This window comes from Microtus ochrogaster, chromosome 16, assembly GCF_000317375.1.
Source record: "Microtus ochrogaster isolate Prairie Vole_2 chromosome 16, MicOch1.0, whole genome shotgun sequence".
Lineage (NCBI taxonomy): Eukaryota > Metazoa > Chordata > Mammalia > Rodentia > Cricetidae > Microtus > Microtus ochrogaster.
In genome coordinates, this window is record NC_022018.1 from 4,392,973 (window position 1) to 4,412,595 (window position 19,623).

The 19,623-nt window shown below is 37.3% G+C and overlaps 1 protein-coding gene across 1 annotated transcript in view; it reads left to right on the forward strand.

Annotated features, from left to right (window-relative positions):
- Window positions 1–18,651, forward strand: part of Plxdc2 (plexin domain containing 2) — a 384,159-nt gene extending 365,508 nt beyond the window's left edge. Inside the window, exon 14 of the mRNA XM_026783054.1 lies at window positions 18,176–18,651. Within this exon, the coding sequence (XP_026638855.1) occupies window positions 18,176–18,292 (117 nt within the window). The 3' untranslated portion in view covers window positions 18,293–18,651. The remainder of the gene's footprint in view (window positions 1–18,175) is intronic.
- The last annotated feature ends 972 nt before the right edge of the window (window positions 18,652–19,623 follow it).

Consider the following 19,623-nt stretch of genomic DNA (forward strand, 5'->3'; position numbering starts at 1 on the left):
CTATTTATATATGGGTTGAGTTATGCACCAAAAAGACACAGAAAGCAGAAGAGCCTAATACAGACCTAGATATAAAAAAATCAAAAAAGCTTCATTTCACAATTTAAGATGTCATGTACTAACATGGAGATACTGTAGATACTGAAACTCATGACCATAAACCCAGTGGCCTAAAGCAGTACAGAAATTATCTCATGGAGCAGAAGGTCAGAACTTCAAAGTTAGTCTCACCACATCAAGGAATTGTCAGGGTTAGGTCATCCTAATTCTCCAGGGATAATCTTCTCCCAGCTTCTTTTGACTTCCAGAGCCTGTCTGTTTTCCTTGGCTCCTAGCCTCTCTTTCTATCATTCCATGGTCTGTTTCAACCATCACAGCTAACTCTGACCTTGTTGCTTCCTTTAAAGCCTTTGGTGATTCCATTTGACCCACTTGACTAGAACATCCTTTCCATCCCATGATGTGCAGTGTGTCTTTGGCCATACATAGAAGGTAACTCTGATGGAATTTCCAGTTCACAACATGGAACTGGACCAATGGTCTTTAGGGACCATTAGTTTGTCAACCAGAGATTTCATTAAATAAGTTTCACATTATCAATTAAACTGTGGCAAATTGTTGTCACTGAGTATAGTAAAATAGATTTATTTTTAGTAATTTATTCAAAGTTCAATGATGTCCAAAGTATTGCCTAATGTATATTGTATAATGAAACCTCAAATTCAGTAGTTTACTTCTTGTATCACAGACTAAATGTAGCAACTATGTCCATGAGTCAAAACTCACACAACTAATCTCCCACTTTAGAACACCTCTTCCCAAACCACTCTTACCGTTCCTTCCTTTTGTAATGAGTCCTTTCATGAGCATACATGATGGGGGAAGAGACTGCTCCCCCTCCCCACCACCTCTGTTAGTCCTAATGAAAAACTATGGCCTAAGATGATATTCATCTTAGACATAAGGAAACTGAGGCATGAACCTTAGATAATTTACTTAACATCCTTCATTCACTTTGTGAGAGAGTGAGAATTTGAGTGCAGATGCTCCAACTTCAGAAGTCAAACCTTTAACCACTGGAAAGTACTGCTTACTGCCCCTCTCTGCTAATGGTTTTTCTTCATTGGATGTAAGTAAAAGTGTAGTGAGATGTGTATGTTAAGATATACACTATTTCTGTATAAGAGATTTCTCAAAGTAGAGTAATCAAAAAGAATTAAATAGTCTAAAGAATTAATTAATCATGCCAAAACCATTGCCCAAATGTGTGTCTATTTATGTAGTTATTGTTTTTGTTATTTTTCCAATTTGAGTAATTACTTAGTCTGTTATCTATGTGTTTATTTCTGCAGAAAATATGTACTAACCTTTATACAATCTGTGGGCACAGACATACATCATTACATGATGTTTACTTGGAATTAGTTTTTAAACTTCTTGTTTGTAGGAAGGAAATGAAGTGATAAAACAAGCTGTCACTCCATAAACTGTGGTCAGACAAGCGAATCCATGGGCTTACATCTTTGTCTTCACACACAGGAACCCCATCCTTCTGTTCAGCCTGGAGCATAGCCTCTTTCTCATTAATGTCTCACCTACAATCCTCCGTCACCCTCTGCAGATTTGAGACTGAGCATTTTCTTTGAGTTTTATACTGGCTAGCTTATACTTTGAGTATCTGTCTGGCTTTATTGTAATTTTCTAAAACATTTCGATTTTGATCAAAATCTGTCATATCTACATGTGCTTTAACATCATTTTAAATGCAGTGTATTGTTTTCAAACAAACTGACAGAGACAAATACATAAAAATGCACCTTAAAATTTTTTACAAGTTTTGATCAAATTGATACCTTTTTGGAATGAGCCCATTGTCCAAGATTCCTCCTTAAATTTAATTATTGCTCAATATTTCCAGGTATAAATTTTGTGATTTATGATAATTTTCACTAAAAATAAAGAACAGAAAGTTCAAAGTTGACAAGAATAATGCATAAAATTAAATCCAAGGTTGGACAAAGAAAACATCATTATATAACAAAAATTATGCAAACTAGAGATTTCTTTTATGGGGGATTGGATCTGGGCCCTTACATATGCCAGGCATGAGTTCTACCACTTTGATGCATCCTCAATCTTGCCCCCAACATGAGGAAAATAATCTATTAATCTGAACTGAAATAATGTAATTAGTAAGCTTCAAAAAAATCATACTGGACACTCTGTTGAATTTTCTTGGCATACTTAAGCAATACTTCACATTTGACTACTGTGTAGGTTTGCATTAAGAAGAAATTGATGGAAACTCAAGACATAGCACAACTCTAAGAAATAGATTATATGATTTTAAAATATTGGAATTTTATGGGTATGAGTGTTTATGTGCATTCATCTCGTGTGTGTGTGTGTGTGTGTGTGTGTGTGTGTGTGTGTGTGTGTGTGTGTGCAGGTGCGTACGTACTAGAAGGGGGATTACATCTCCTTAGCTAGAATCACAGCCAGTTGTGAGCTGCTTAATGTAGGTGCAGGGAATTAAAATCAGTTTTCCTTGCAAGAGTATCAAGCCCTCTTAACTATTCAGCCATCTCTCTAGTTCCAAGTACTAGAGTTTTGTTTTTAATGGGAAAGTGCAACCTATGAGTATCTTAACCTGCTGAAGATACTGCAGATATCCCCAGAGAGAAAGGAGTCTAACAAAGGGATAAGGTAAATATAAAAAATAAAATAAAAATGGTAATGGCAAAGATTATAGAAACAGTGCCACTTTTAGTTAAGAAAGGAACTCACATGATGCATTGGTCCTGACTTTGCCTATAGGTAAGCATACCAATTCATCCTCTGAAGACTGAAGAACTTTCTGTTTATGAAGTAGTCCCAAAAGTACTACTTGAATCACTTCAAGTGTGAATAGCTTGAATTCTTTTTTAAATAATCACGCATTTAAAAAATGCATTCACACACACATACACACAGAGACACACACATGCACACACAAAAATGAATTTAATTTATCTCATTGATAATTTATATAACTGCAAATTATCAAAAGGCATTTTGCTGCACTCCAGCATGAATGAGGCTAAGGCAGGATTGTGTGTTTAAGACCAGCCTGGGCTGCAGAACAGTTTTCTCTGATTTTTCCTTTTGATTGTGTCCACTAGACAAATTTCATTGATGTCTATAGCTCGCCTTCATTTCTATTGGAAAATACTGGTTTTTGAAAGTAATCTTGGAAGGGGAAATAAGATTGGCAAAGAAATGTTGGTTCTTTTTCTACATATCTCATTTTAGAAAAAAAACCAGTTTTGATAAAGAAGAAAAAATAAAAAAGCAACTGATTATTTTGATCATTTACTAGTCCGTATATTTATTACTTGTTGAGTTCCTGCTGTGTGCCAACCCTAAACAGTGAACAAGAGGTGCCCACCACATGCAGCCAATAGGGCAGTGAGTGGAGAAATAGTGTATGGTTTAAATTGGAGATTTCACATTGAAGAATTCGTTTTAGATATATCTACGTTTAGTACTTTAAGTAAGTATGATCACAATTATCTTAAGACTTTTTATGGAACTATTGGCATATATTGATAAAATAAAGCAACAGCAAGTAAGATATAAATAAAAGCATATTGCTGGCCTAAATAGCAAACGTCTCTAGCAGGAAAAGCTGCTCCATCATTCTTAAAATGTGCACCCTGCCTTGATTTAGAAGCTACAAAATAATTTCACAAAAGAACTTAAAATACAAAATCAAAACATTTACCATGTGCTCTGATAGTCTTTTCATTTCTGGAGAACCAAAATATCTGCCTTTCCTGAAAGTGCCTAGTGTTTTCGGTGAACAAAATCACAGAACGGTGAAGCACAAAGAAACCTCAGCATGCACACCAGTGGGGGATTTTGTGGCTTTCCTCAACCAAATCTCGTGGATTTCCCAAGTGTTCACCCTGAGTTGTAGACTAAAACCTATAAGGACTTTGCAGTTTACTCTGTAGTATCGGCATTAATGGGGTTGTAGAATATCAAAGTTAAGAACACAGAGAATGATTCTTTATTCCTTTAACTGTATATTCATCGTTGTTCAGATTATGTCATGTAGTTACTATCAAACAGATAAATACTAACAGTCAGAAGCCTCAGTGCCTAAAACCTGCATGAGCAGTGTGTTTCCGGCTCAATTCCAGAGTCCTATCCCACGGAGAAATAGCAACAAGATGGTAAAGCCTCTTGTTCAGCCCTTCGACAGCTGGTTGCAAAGCCGTCACTCCGGCTCAGGACTCCTCAGCGGGGTGTGGAGTCTGTGCAAGACAAGAGTCCTGTGGGCCACTGGATACTCTGTGGGTTCCCTACCCCAAGAAATATTTGTGAATAACAAGGACTCATGGAGAATTTGAAGGAAAACAGGCAGCTGTGGCCCTCAACTTTTCCTGGCACTCTACAGTGCCACCAGGAAGAAAGCCAGAGACAGACAGGCAAGGGCCCAGCTGCTGCTGCGTGGGAAGAAAGCCTGTTTAGCAGAGTTTGCCACCTCACTCTCCAGCTGCTGTGTGAATAACACTGGGGAGCTGGCAAGACGCAATTAGCAAACCCACATAGTAAATAGAGAATCCATTCCAGGGGAACACGAATCTTTCTTTATTGACGTGACACATTTCTTACAAATGGCTTTTTCCCGTAAAGTACTTCATAGTTCAATTGCAAGAAAACAAGGGGAAAAATGATGCGCTGAAAAATTACTTCTTGTTTCTATTCTTAGAGGGGGTAAAAGATGATATTCAGTTGTCAGGAGAGCCTGCAAGTGGGGTGAAACAGCAAAGCGGTAGAAATGCTTATGCCCTCGTTAAAGAAGCTGCACCACTGGGTGACAGTTTATAGAGCTATAACAACACAAAAGCAAAGATTACAAAGTGCTCCTTCAAAAAAGAGAGGGCCAGCAAAATGGCTCAGTGGGTAAGGGTGCTTTCCACTAAGCTCTAAAACCTGAGTTCTCTTCCAGAATCTCACAGGATAGAAGGAGAGAAATTGGTCCCCACAGCTTTCCTCTCATACAAACACCCCCCCACACACACTGTAAAATAAAACAGAAAAGGGGACACTATTCAGATTCTGTGGGGTTTTTTGTCTTAACTTTTTGTTCTATCAAGCTAGAATTTTGTCATGTAATCACTAGGTATTTTGAGACAACACGTAGAGTTCATAGTGATTATTTGTTACATGTAGTCATTAAAGTGAAATTCATTTAATAGCTGTCATCGTTCATTTACTTTGATGGCTGGTATATTTTTGCTTAAATTCCTGAAACTAAAACTGGGTTTATAATTTAATGAATTATTTATTTTACTTCATTGGGAAGAATTATTAAAAATAATGAATAAAATATATTTCACTGAGTTTCCTACTAAATTCCTTCTTTTTGTAAAAGATTTATTTTATTTTTATTTTATGCATATTGGTGTTTTGCCTGTATGCATGTCTGTGTGAGGGTGTCAGATGCCCTGGAACTGGAGCTACAGACAGTTGTAGGTTGCCAAGTAGGTGCTGACAATCAAATCAGAGTTTTCTGGAAGAGTAGCCAGTGCTTTTAACCACTGAGCCATCTCTCCAGCCTCCTAAATTCTTTCTTAATCACTCTTTCCTAACTGTTTTTTAAGTAGTAGTTAAGACCATAAAACTCAATACATATATAACACGGGCATACAGATGTGCATGCTCATGTGCCCACATGTTCATGCAGACCCTCCCCCACGCATACACACACAGGGTAGGGGCAATAGATCTGCAGTGAAGGTCTTCACAAGTAAGATGGCCATAAATAAGTCAATGAAAAACTCCAGTTTCCTTGAGGCTTTGCAAACCTGAACAGTAGCATTTTACAGTACATGGTTTGTTTTTGATATTCAAATGCTTTCTTCTGGATGTCAGGAGAAAAAGGGTACTGTCTTTAGCATACCAACTCTTGAGTAATTTCTTCCTGTAGCTTTAGCAATCCTTCTTTACTAAATAAATACATAAACCTAGTTATGCAAATACAACCTAGAAATGTTGATTTCAAAAAGAATTGTGGTTCTATATTCTAGTCAGTGTATTCCTTTATTAAATTAATTTTTCATCAAGTCCACATGTGAAACATTTTAAGCATAGACACAAAACTGCTTCCTGAAATATGTGGATTTTCAACATATTCACACTTCAGTTACATTACTTTCAGTGTACAAAAACTAGAGTTTTAAATTTTAATTTCAGAGATTTAAAAAAATTAAGAATTCAGGGAATAACAACTATGAAGGAATTTATTACCAATAATGATATTAATGGTGTTTTTGTTACCATATGAGACAATTAATGAAAGACATTTTACTTTACAAATAGGTTATCTTACATTTATGAATGGAACTTTTTTACTTTTTCTTGATGATTAGGCAATAAAACCAAAGTATAAACAAAGTAAGTTATAATTCAAAACAAAGCAATTTTAGCAAATGAGTTTTCAGTCATTAGTTCTATGTTCACAGTTTCAAATTTCAGCTAATTCAAATATTTATAATTTAATCAACATTGTGATTCAAATAAATTTTAAATAGACATAAAAGCTAATCATGTATTAAAATTCATTTTTGAATATTGATTCTATGACAAGGTTCTATCTGACACAGCCTTAGAAGTAAAAGAGATGTGTTCTTTGCGAAAATGAAACAAGCTTTTCTTTGATAGGAGAAACAAACTTGTTATAATTATGCATCATCACTGGGTGATATGAAGTCCCAGGGAATTTGTAAAGAATAATTCCTCCTTGTTAATATCTCCAATATTTCCTAACTTTGTGTCTGACCTCATGTCTCATCTTATGCTCTCTTAGTTTCCTCATTTGGTGTTGACCTTGGATCACATCACTTTGGTTCAGTAGCTTACTACTAGACAAGAATCTTGACTATGCAGAGCTGAATGTGGAGAGAATTTGAGGTTGCCTGAGCCTATGTAAAGAGTATTGAAATTTAGTCATAAGTAATCACAGTATGTATCATTCATAGCATGGACCTGGCATTTGAAGATATATCATGTGGGTCTGAAGTGCAGTTCCTTTGTAACCCAGCATGTGCAAGGGCCTGTGTTCAATCCCCAGCATTGCCAGTATGTAAGAGTTAGAGAAAAGAATCATGTTATATGATTCTTCATCTTGCAGTCCATTTTGATGAGCAGGATGGTGCTCAACAAAAGGAGTCAAATCCACTCTCTGTCTGATTATATAGGAACATAGCCTCAACAGAGAGGGGTTAAGACTTGAAATTCACACCTCAAATCAATGAGACAAAAGGGAAGTTCTAGAGATGAAAAAAAGAAGAGCATGGTGACTCCCCCACTAGTTGTAAAGGGACATCACATAAGCCAGGAAGCTAATCATCTTGGACAGGCCTTTGTTATAGACTCAGGATCTAGGAAGAGAAACTGTGAAGGTGTAAATTTGGGCCCATTTTGAAAAGTTACTAATCCTAAAAACCCAGAGATGCAATGGACTTCATGAATGGTAAGATGTGTTTCTGCAGAGGAACTCAAGAATTAAAGAAGGCCCTTGTCAAGCTTCTCAGGGGTAGAGCTTAGTTGGTAGACCATTTGCCTAACAGACAAATAGGAAGTGAGTACCTGTTAAAAGAGAGAGAAAGAAGAATGGAAGAGAAAGAAAGGAAAGGGAAGGAAAGGGAAGGGAAGGGAAGGGGAGGGAAGGGGAGGGGAGGGAAGGGAAGGGAACATATTATGTAAATAGTCTAATGGAAATATTTTCTTTTAAATTTAGAATATTTTTGTTCTCCTCTCTTCCAAGAATTATATGCCTCAAAAAATACAAAAGGCATAATTTCAATACATGAAAACATATTGGTTTTTAGGTAACATAAAAGAAAATAAATAAAACATATATACCTAAGCAATGTTGTAGTTCCATGCAGAGAACAGGATTGTATCTGAAGTATTATTTGGGGAAATGTTTTTTTCCATCTTTATCATAGTTTGTAGCATTGGTAATACCTTAGAGTTCATCTTCATGTCAGGGTGAGACAAGCAAGGTTCAGATTTGTCTTTAGTGAAAAGTCTGCATATCAATCAAGAGACTTATTAAAATAACTGCTCAGAGCGACTTCAATGAATATTCCCTCTAGAGTTACTTGAAACCGGAGAAAGCAGCAGAACCAGTGACACAGAACATTGTTCCTTGGTGTTTCTTACAATCCTCTAAACAAACACATCTGTTAAATTTTACTCAGACACGGAATGAGGAGTCAAAAGCTTTGATTTCCTTGAAGAGGAAGGAGAAGCCTTTTATACTTACAAACCAGCCACACTGTGTTTTCCTCTACAGTCCTTGCTTTTTCTTCAGTTTTCCTTTAGAGATATGGCTGCTTTGGGATTGGTCACTCTGTGCTCACCTCACCTTGTAAGCTCTTGCCACTTCAGTTTCACCTCCACCTCTGCTTCCTTCCCTCTCATACTCTGCCAAGCTGTCTTGGGGAGTGGGAATTTTTAAGTTTTTGCACCACAATTTTCTTGTAATAAATTAATACTGATATTTTTTCCCACTCTGGTCTTAAGTGGGAGTCAGTCATCTTTGTGTCTTTATCATATAAAGGTACCCTCATTCAGTCTCTTGACAAGCACAGATCACTCATTCTTCACTCAAACTAAAAAGTCCATGTGCTGATGTAGATGACTTGCATCCAATTACATCGAATTTGATCAAGAAGAAATAAGAGAAAGTTACAACTATTGAGTTGTCCTCCCTGATACTTAGGGAAATACAGTATCTTTTGTTGAACTCCAAGAAATATACGTGTGTGTGTGTGTGTGTGTGTGTGTGTGTGTGTTCACATACTCCTTTAGTCTCTCATCTCAGACCATAAAAATATCTTTAAACAAGTGAAAGATGAGTATAATAATAAAATATTATTATTTTATTATAATATATTGTTATATTATTATATAAAACTATCATATGTAATAGTTTTACTCAAATGAATTTATAAAGTATCATATGGCAATACTCATAATGTAGTTAATGATAAATACAAAAGTTCTCTAAGGATCAAAAGCAGGTTTTAATGAATGATTCTGGGAAGTTGGCAGTGAATGAAGTAGCGTCCTTTTCCCAAATACTCATATAAAAATCAAAAGAAAAATTGCATGTCAAAAATCATAACCTGATAGGAAACATTTACAAAGGAACCAGCTACTGTTGTAAAGTCCATATGCAGACATTTGCCTTAAATAACCATAGTCTCACCACTGTGGGAGAAAGGGAAGGGAAATCATGGCTGACCTGGCAATAGGAGAGCCACAGAATAGCCACACACACATTGACCAACAGTCATGGGTGAGGGGCATGGACGCACTCCAGCTGCAGGGAGTGAAGTGTCGTTGGTAGCACTCTGATAGAGATGCATACCACTCAACAGTCACCAATCAGGCTCAGGCTCCACAGTGTGGCAGTGCCACGCACTAGCAGAAGATTCACCAAGTGGAAAAAAATTAAACAGAATATGAAGCATTGATATTAGAGAGAAAAAATAGCTTCCTATAAAGGTGGAGAAGAAAAGAGTTGGGAAGAATTTGTATGTGCAGTGTCTATAATTATCTCCTGGCCACCTCTCTTTTGGGAAAAGGTCTCGTATAGCCAACTGTGACCTGGAACTTTTCGTCTTCCTGCCTCCATCTCCCAAGTGCTATGATTACAGTCATAGATTACCACACTTAGCTTCAACTACTTTTTAAAGATAATATATATACATATATAATTCATTTTATTGAAAATGTCAAGTATGTATGTAATGTCATTTGACCAAGTCTACCCTCATTCCCTCCCCTCAAGTTCTTGCCCTATCTACCACACCACTTTTCTCTCCCAACTTCCAGTGCTTTCTTAACAAAAAAAAATATTAAGTATGTATACACAGAAAAAAATGATTACTGTAGTCAAACAGAATGTGCAATGCACCATATATAATTTTCTTATTATTTTTGCATGTGATTAGTGCAATTACCATTCAATCTCAAGTAGATAAAACATGTGCTAGAATGTTAATTACATTCAAAGTTACACAAATTAAAAATATCAAAATATATTGATTATTTACAAAGGTCTATTTTTGTTCTATTCTAGCTGGTAGACATCGCACTAAATTTTCAAACAGTGTCCTCTCCTAGATTTGGTAGTCTAAATTAGCCTGTAAGGTTGCTGCCCAGTTGTGTGACTAAAATGTGGATTAAAGAGCACAGCTACCTTAGGGTAAAGAATAGCTCTCCTTTTACCATCCCTGCAGTCAAAGCTGATGAGAGCCAAACCTGCCAGCTCTCCTTCTCTTGACTTAGAAATACATCACTGCTCCCAACACAAATAACTTTATGAGATCAGTTCCTTGAGGAACTTGGCCCCTCTTACTGTTGAAGTAAGCAGCACTAACTCCCCTTTGATTTTACTAAAATGTTTATGACCCATCGCTTGGCCCACTGACTGGGTAGTAGTGAGCCGACTTGTTTCCACACCCACTGCAAATTACTTTTCTTTACAGTAAATCGCCTGTCTGATAACAAACCACTTGTGGAGATTGAGAACCCTCAGAAGACAGCTAAAGATTCTGTCAGAGACTGTGTGAGGTAGTTGCTGAGCTGAATTTGGGTTTTTACAGAGGAAGTGGAATAGGGCTAGTTCTGAAGATAGAGTAAAAGTTTCCATATGCCTGTCTGGAAGTCTTTGCAATCAGTTCTTTTAAATGTTCACTGTTTCTGATAGTGAGACCAGTAACTGTTACACATAGAGGGTCTGACTTTCCAAGAAGTTTCATAATCTCTAAAACCCCTACAGTTCTTTAGTGATAAAGAAGAAACCTCTTGACTATTGCTTTAGATGTGTGAAATGAGAAAGAAAGGACCCAGGGATAACTACAAAGGTGCAATCAATGAAACTTTTTTAGTATGAGAATTGGGAATAATAGAAGGCAAGATTTTAGGAAGGAAAGTGTGGGGTTAAAGGCAGACTCAATCTGATTTTATGACCAAATCACAGGAGCAGTCAAAGAAAAATAGAGATGAAAGTAAGAGTCAGAAAAGAAATATGAAAATTATAATAGTGGAAGGAGAAATCTGAGAGGAAAGATTGGTGTGTTCAAATATGACACAGAGTACACTAATATTCATTGTTTGCAAATCAGTAAGGTGGACCAGCTTAAATGAAAAGAACATGTAAGACGTGAGAGAATATGTCATCAATCTGCAAAAGGAAGGTGAAATATGAAGAGTTCAGAAGTAGTATAGAGTGCTTTAGGGATGGTACAGGAGAAGAGAGGAAGTAGAGCGTGACAGTAGGTCTCAAATTTGAAATCAGTCTGGTCTCAGTTAAAGCTGCAGAAAGGGAAGGGGGAAGAAAAGGAGGAAAGAAAAAGGGAAGGGGAGAATGGAAAGACTTTGCAAATGAGAAAGGAATGAAATCACTTCCTAACTGAGACAAGAATATTTGACAGGAAAAAAGTATGCAACAGAGACGGGAATTCAGGATAAGAAGAAAAAATAAATTCTTAAAAATAGGTTGAATTGTACTGCAGAATAGCAGGGGTAAATTCTGGGAATTGAAGGAGTGGGTCCTGAGTGTGTTGTAAGAATGCCACATGCTAGCAATATTCTGAGCACCGTCTTCCTAACAGAAGTTAGAGTAGCATTCCTGTGTTGGGCAAAGCTGGAAATGTGCCCTTTTCTGCACTAGCTGTAGAGTCTTAGAATATGGAATCAGAAAACATAATAGATAATAATTTTTGGTCAAGGTGATGAAGGTTTATCTAGAATTGCTTGTCAGGTTGATGAGAGAGCAACTTGGGGATTGAATGAAAAGTCTCTGAGGCTGACAGGGCATGAGGCAGAGACTGAGTACATGGTAGAGACTACTGGAAGTCCCTGTCGTGTCAAAGAACACAGGAGCAGTACAGGTCTGTTTGACACTGAGATTCTGAAGTGAATGCTCTGAGATGAGGTTTTGAGGTCAAACAAGCAGGGTAGAAGGGGTGGGACTGAATACTTTCAAAGTGATCTGACAGGAGCATTGAGATAGAAAAGGTTACTAAAGTTGCTGAAAGAGACAAACACATCACACAAACACATCACAAGTACTGACTGCTTCTAAAGACCAGGAATATGTTCCTCAAGTAGCAGGAAAAGGCATTTCCTTGAAAGGCACAGCATAATTTGGATGTTTTCAGGGAGTACTTGATCTTCTACAGTTTCAAATCTTACATGTGTGGTTTGTAGTAATACTATTGATTAAAACTTTTCTTTAAGTATTTAGATGCAAATGAATGGTTTTCTCTAAGCACAATATATATGCCTTAAGTTTCACAGTGTGTTTCTAATAGATGTGTGACTGACTGAGTGAATGCATTCTTTCTTAATCATTATAATCATGCCTACTGAGGGCATCAAAGAGACTAATGAATGAGGGAGTCATGAACATAGCATATCACTCAAGAATATAGATACTGTACAATAGAGTAACCTTTCTACAACTTAACACCAACACTCACTGTGAGTCTCTTTGTCTATACCATTTTGTTTTTATTTTAGCCTAGGGTTTTGCTTGCTACAGGTACAAGTGGGAAGAGGCTGAATTGCCTGTTTACAAGCAGCATTGCTGGATAAAAAATTAAAATTAGATTAATTTTTAAATAGTATTATATGCCAGAAGTTCTAAACTGAAGTAGGGAAAAGTATTTCCTACTGAAAAAAAGTTTTCCAAGCTAATTGGTGAAGAGTACATTCTGCTGTTGTTGGGTGTCCCTACCACATTGACATGAATGTCAGCTTAGCATAGTTTCACTTTTTGTCCACAGTAAATGGGTTACTACATGGATGCTGATGCTACACACCCTGTTGTACATTTGATGCAGACTCTGTGGCAAGCTTTCATATAGACAGTGGCTCTGGAGCTTTTAGAATCCTGGACAATTGTTTCAAACATGGAGTTATCTCCAGCCCTCTTGATGCCTCTTTGTACACTCATATTAGAAAGTAGAGTTGGAGCAACCTGTTAGCATCACAACTGTATGGACGAGAATACAGGAGTTACTGCTTTGGATTCAATCATTATAGGACACAACATCCTATGGGCTTTCTTACTTGGCAAACCGCCTTCACGTCCCTTTCTCTTTTTAGCCAAAGGGCACACATACAGTTCTGCCTTCTTATTTCGTATTTTAAATTTTTCTAGCTTGATTTCATTGTCAGCATGACACACACAGTCTAGAGTCATCTAAGAGGAAAGCCTAGACTGGGGAATTGTCTAGCTCAGACTGATACCTGGATGCATCTCTCTTAATTATTAATTGATAGAGGAGAGACCAGCCCACTGGAGATGACACCATCCATAGGAAGGTGGTCCTGGACCTTACAAGAAAGCTAACAAAACATAAGGAGAAAGCAGCATCCTTTTGTGGTTTCTGTTTCTAGCTCCTACCTTGAGTTCCTGCTCCAACCTGGCCTCCTTTAGTGATGGACTTTCCCTCCCCTAAGCTGATTGCATTACAGTAAGTCTTTCATTACAGCAAGAGAAAGAACGCCAGAACAGTAATTTTTATTTTAATATTCAGTTTTCATATTTAGCCCACGTCTTTTTGTGATTATTCCCGAAAAAAAATGTAAGATCACAAGTGTTACAAAAAAGGATCTACTCCAGGTGTCCACTGTCTTTAGTACTCCATTGCTGCAGACATTTTAGGATTGAACAGCTGTGTCTCTCAGCCTTTGGGATATCTAGAAAGAATAGGACAGACACTACAAGAATACATCCACAGAAGTTACCACTGTGTTTCCAAAGTGCAGCAAGAGAGGACTAGAAAATATCCAAAACAGCGCAGCAGGGTGAGAAGGGACTTCTAATCTGCACAGGAGCATCTGGACCTGGAAATAAACAGAAATGGATGATTTGTGAAAGTAAAGATGATAAATTAAGTGGCATTCCTGATAGAGGGATTACCCCAGACAGGTTCAGAGGAGGAAATGATGGATATGGGTGAGGGAGAAGAGAGTGGGGAGTGTCACTCACCACTGACTCACTGGGGAACATTTATCAAATGTGCTTGCCTGGGCCTTGCTTGGGAGCATTGAAGTGAACTCATTAGGGTCTCTCAATAACAGTTATGTTCTTACTTTCACCTCCCAGAGTGATTTTAATTTCAGCTTTGAAAACCACTTCACAATGGAAGAAAATAAGATAGAGTGTTTGAGACGAAGATGTTAAAAACATTACTTCTCACATTGAAGAATCTAAACTCTGGCCTGGAGAGCTGACTCAGCCGTGAAGAGTACTTGGCACTGTTGCAGAGGGCCCAAATTGGTATCTCAGCATTCCTAGCACCCATGTCAGGCAACTCACACTCCCTGGAACTCCAGCTCCAGGGATGCAACACTCTCTTTTGACCTCTGAAGAGACCACACATACACGAAAAGGGGGTTGGGAGAGAAATATACAGATAGATAGATAGATAGATAGATAGATAGATAGATAGATAGATAGATAGATAGATAGATATGTACATGCATACATATAAAAGAGTCATATAGTATACATGAGTCTATAATTTAGCAGCCAGTAGAAACTTATTTGCTTCATATTTTCAATATATTTATTTGCTTTGGAGAAAAAAATCACAGAGATCATTTGATTTTATTGTTCTTATTACATGTTTTTGTAAATACTGTTATTAGTGTCTGTGTCTGTGATACTTACTGGGTCATCTGTTCTAGAAGACAATTTCCAGATGATAAAAAACTAAAGTGAGAACAGGAAATACATAAAATGTTCAGGAATCAAGTCACATAAGTATTGAGATATTACTGGCAATGTATGGCCATTTCTAGAATATTAATGTAAGATTTTCTTTTAAAGTAAAAAAGTCCTACAATCCATGAGGCAGAAACATAACCTCAAACAGAAGTCTTTTATTTGAATTAGATGGCAAGTTTCATTGGCTGGATCTCAAGGCCCTTATTTTTATACAGCTAGTTTGCCAAATAAAATACAGCACACTTAAGCATATTTGAATTTCAAACAAAAATGAGTCATTTTTTGTTTAAGTTTGTGAAATTAAACATAGTTTGAAAAGTGACTTGTTTATCTGAAATTCAAATTTAACTGCTGTGTTTTATAATCATTTGTTAAGTCTTAAAACTTCAACCTTGTAACTTGCTGAGCCAAGAAATACTCAGCACAGAATGAGGGAAATTGCAAATGACTAGGTTTCAAGGTATGAAAAACAAAAGTATACCGTCCTCTCTCCAGCCAAAGTGTACCAAACCTAAATGCTAATTCCTGTAGATCTGTGTGCTGGTGCGTGAAGCTGAAGTTCCTACTCTTCCACTCATTTTGAGGCTGTTCCTTTTTGAAGGTACCTTCCAGAATCATGACCTTTCCTGTTCAGGGGATCCCTTATGGGGCAGCAGTCACAGCACTTGGAGCTTATTAGCATTGCAGACTCCTAAGCCTCCCACACCTGCAAACAGGCTCCCTTGAGGTTGCTAGGCTCATACTGAGATATGCAGATTTAAATACAAAGCTTGCAAACATGCTTAAAGAAATAAATCATAAAATATTTTTAATTAGGAAGCAAAGAAGGAGGGAGGGAAGGAGGGAGGAAACAACCACCAACAATCCTAGTCTTTTCATAAAAAAGAAAAGTTAACTAAAACTTTGCAACCTATGAAGAATACTGGGGTGTTAATGATATTGTACTTTAAGAGTTATGTGAAAGTAAAATCATGTCCACAGCTGTTGGCTGAGGTAAGTGTAAACTATTGAATTTTAAGAAATAATTTCAACAGAGGGCAAAATTAACTTTTAAGTAGATAGATTCCGTGTTAATCTCAGCTGCTGTTTTCTAGTTTTGCAGTTTGTAGATAATGCAAATAATGACCTAGTGTAAGTCATCAAATATAGTTAGGAGAGTTTACTATTATGAGTACCACCATCCAGCTGCTTGTCCCCTTTACATCTTTTTAATGTAGAGTCCCTGATCATAACATCTGTAAGTGCAAGGTATGGGAATTAGTGTGTGGAACTGTCCTTACCAGCTGGACCCAGAGGCCGTTATGTTTCTTTCTGTTGTAGAAAATAGATATGAAGCAAGGAATTAGTAATGCTGCTTGTTCGGGGAAGCCATGGCTTTAGAGGAGTCCAGTTCTGAAGTCATGGAAACCAAATACAGGCCCCAAGGCATATAGTATTTTCCCTAAAATAGGTAGGAACCATGAGTTAGTTACAGTACCCACCTCCAAAGAGTCACATGTGTCCATCAAAGATGATCTCCAGCCCACTACGGCACTTTTTTCTGCTTTGTGCTACTAGACATAGTAGTGTTAATGTCTTCTTTGGGTAGCAAGGATCATTCAGAGTCACTACCTCATGAGATTTATTCAACTAATAAGCATCGGACTTCCTGACCACATGGTGCTATGGTGGCAGTGCATAGTATTTTTAATAGGCAGAATGTAATTACCTCAGTCAATGCTTTTCCAGAACATAAAGCTAATATTCATTCCTTCTTGATGTGAAATACTTCATTCTCAGCCATTAATCATAGATGGTGGCATGTCATTAGCAAATCTAGCAAGATAGCAAGTGCCACTATATGTACACTGATATTTAACCTTTTTCACATTAAAAGTCTTTACATAGAAATAAAATTCCCTCAATATTTATTGCCTTATTTACGCCAAAATCACAGGCACTTTGATAAATGGAGTAATCATTTCTAGTGTCACTGTGGCTATGAAATGCATTTTAGTGTCTTCTGTGACAGTAACTTAATAATTCATTTAAGCACATCTATTTAGAAATCACAGTGGGTTTACGTGATAGAGCACTGGAAAGAAAGGCTCCTCTTGTCAATTCAGATAGCTTGTGTTTTAGAATTAGTGTCTATCATGCAATATTAACTTCATAGGCTTACGTTTCTTTACAACCTTTGATGATGGGTCCCATCTTTAAGATTTGACATCTTTAATGTTTGACCATAAAAGTCATAAATAGATGCGTTTGGTTTGATAAGCAATTTCTTAAGACTGAATAGTATTTCTTCTATCTTATTTGCTAGGAAATCTAACAGCTAATTGAAACCACACTCAAAGGAATGGTTAGAGAATTTTATGGACTTGTTTTTTTTTTTTTTTTAGCAAATTGATGACAAAGAAAGTGATATTGGTATTGACTTCTAGAAAAGAGAATCATACATCAGAGTTACATGTGGAAGTTCACACCTTTAATCCCAGCACTTGGAAGAAGGAAGTAGACATTTCATAACTTCCAGGCTAGCCTGGGCTACATAGGAAAATTCTGTCTCACAAAAAAACTGTGGAAGTTTTTTTTAAAAAATGAATCTTAAGAGGTGGAGAGATGACTCATCTATTAAGAGAACTTACTCTTTTTTTTTTTTTTCAGAGAAATCAGGTTTGATTCCCAGAACCCACATCAGGTGACTCATAAAACTACCTATAACCCATTTCCAGGAGATCAGCTGCACTCTTCTGGCCTCTGTGGGCACCTGCATCTGTGCAGTACACATAAGCTCATGGGCACATACATACATTAAGAAATCTAAGTAAATAAATAAATATTAAAATTATTGTTTATCTTGTTGTATGTGGTCGTTTTCAGACACAAATGATTATAAGGCAAGCATTAACCTTTGCCTTTGAGAAACTTGGGAGAGGGTCTGGCCTCTTGGAAGAGAGAGAGACTGCCACTTCCTGCACATTGGTAGAGTCAGAATGGAGACTCACGTACAGGGCTCTGGGACCTTACAGAGGGGGCATATTAATTCCAGTGTTGGTTGTTGTAAGACATCACTTAATGTGATGCCTTGAGAAGATAACCTAGAACAGCTGGAAAATAGCTTTTTGAGAGAGACAGATGCTCATGTATCAAAGGCTGGCCTTGAACTTCCCATCTTTCTGTTTTCATCCCCCTAGAATTTGGATTACAGGAATGTGCCACCTATGATTGATGTGCATGATGCTGGGAATTGAAACTAGGGTGTCTATCGTGGCAAGCACTCTATAAACTAAGCAGCATCCATGGCCTGGTAAATATATATTTCATGAGGATAATAGCTCACTGTGATGCTCATTTTTTTTTTTTTGCATTTTCCTGTTTTAGAGACGCCCAAGCAGATGGCCAGCAATGAAGTTTCGAAGAGGATCAGGACACCCTGCCTATGCGGAAGTTGAGCCCGTTGGAGAGAAAGAAGGTTTTATTGTGTCAGAGCAGTGCTAAAGTTTTAAGACAGAGCAGCACCAGTACTGGCTTACAGGTGTTACGACTAAACTTTGCTTATACCTTTAAAACAGACACACACCACAGCCACACACAAAGGAGCCCTAAACTGCTGTAGCCAGAAGGGAAACAAGATTTCTGGACGAGCCCAGCCCAGAAACATTGAAAGGAAACCTCAAACTTGTACAAGACACCATGTACACTGACTGTAACATTCCCTACTGGAATGACATCCATGGTTCACGAAGAACATCTCCTGTGGACTTGCCAGAAGTGTGACAAGATGACAATGTTTTTGGTTTAGGTGCAGGGTTGCAAAGGGATCAAGGAAAAATAATGATAATAAATAAAGCTTTAGTTCACAAGGGATTTACTCCTTTGATTCCAATGTTCTCTGATGTCTCAAAGATAACCATGTTTCAGAGTCTGAATATTTTCACTGGGAAGAGCGATGATGAATGCTTCAAGATTGCTGGAAACAATGGCTCACATAAGAGCAAAACCAAACAGAAACAGAGGTTTCTCTATCTTTTTCAAACAGACTTTTGGCAAAAGAATTAGTTTTTGCTCTAAACCCAGACGCTCCACCAGGTTCATTACTTCTCAGGATGAACCTTTCATCTGTTTGGAAGTTCACTATGCCTGCCTCTTCCTGGGTAATGAGTACCCTTTCTGTTTGCTGTGATACAACTTCCCAATGCTAAGCTGAGGACTAGAGAGGAGGGCATAGCTGGTGAGGGTTTCCATTCTCTCACTTCAGAATAAAATGAGTTTTGTTGTCAGGGGTGCTGCCTCCTCTCCCACCTGGACTACTGAGAAGCCTCATTTAATCTTGGCTAATGGAAACAAACAGAAATAACAGGAATAATTAGGTGGTCATTTTTTGAGACAAATATCTTAAGGGATTTGAACACTGTTATTTTGAAAGTTCACCATGTCTGTATGACAAACCTGTTTCATTGTCAATTCCTGTCTAAGAAATCATCCAAGTCAACGTATTTCTGGTGATAGGGAAAAAAAAACAGAATGAAATAACCCTGCTGAATCACACAGTAATTTTCTTTAAAGCACATAGTAGTTACATAAATATATATATAAATATATTTTTGTTTATAACTAACACAAGGCAGGCTCTTGTGGCTCTAAAGAGTGTATTTTGTCATCAAGACAAAGCAAATGCAAGATGAATCACAGCATTCCTCCCACAACACTGTAAGATAATCCTTAATATTAGCATATTTTTATGTCACTTCCAGAAGTGGTTCATTTAGTTGCAGCATGCTTCGTTTTGCCACCTATTGGATCCACTCTTTCATTCATTCATTCCAACC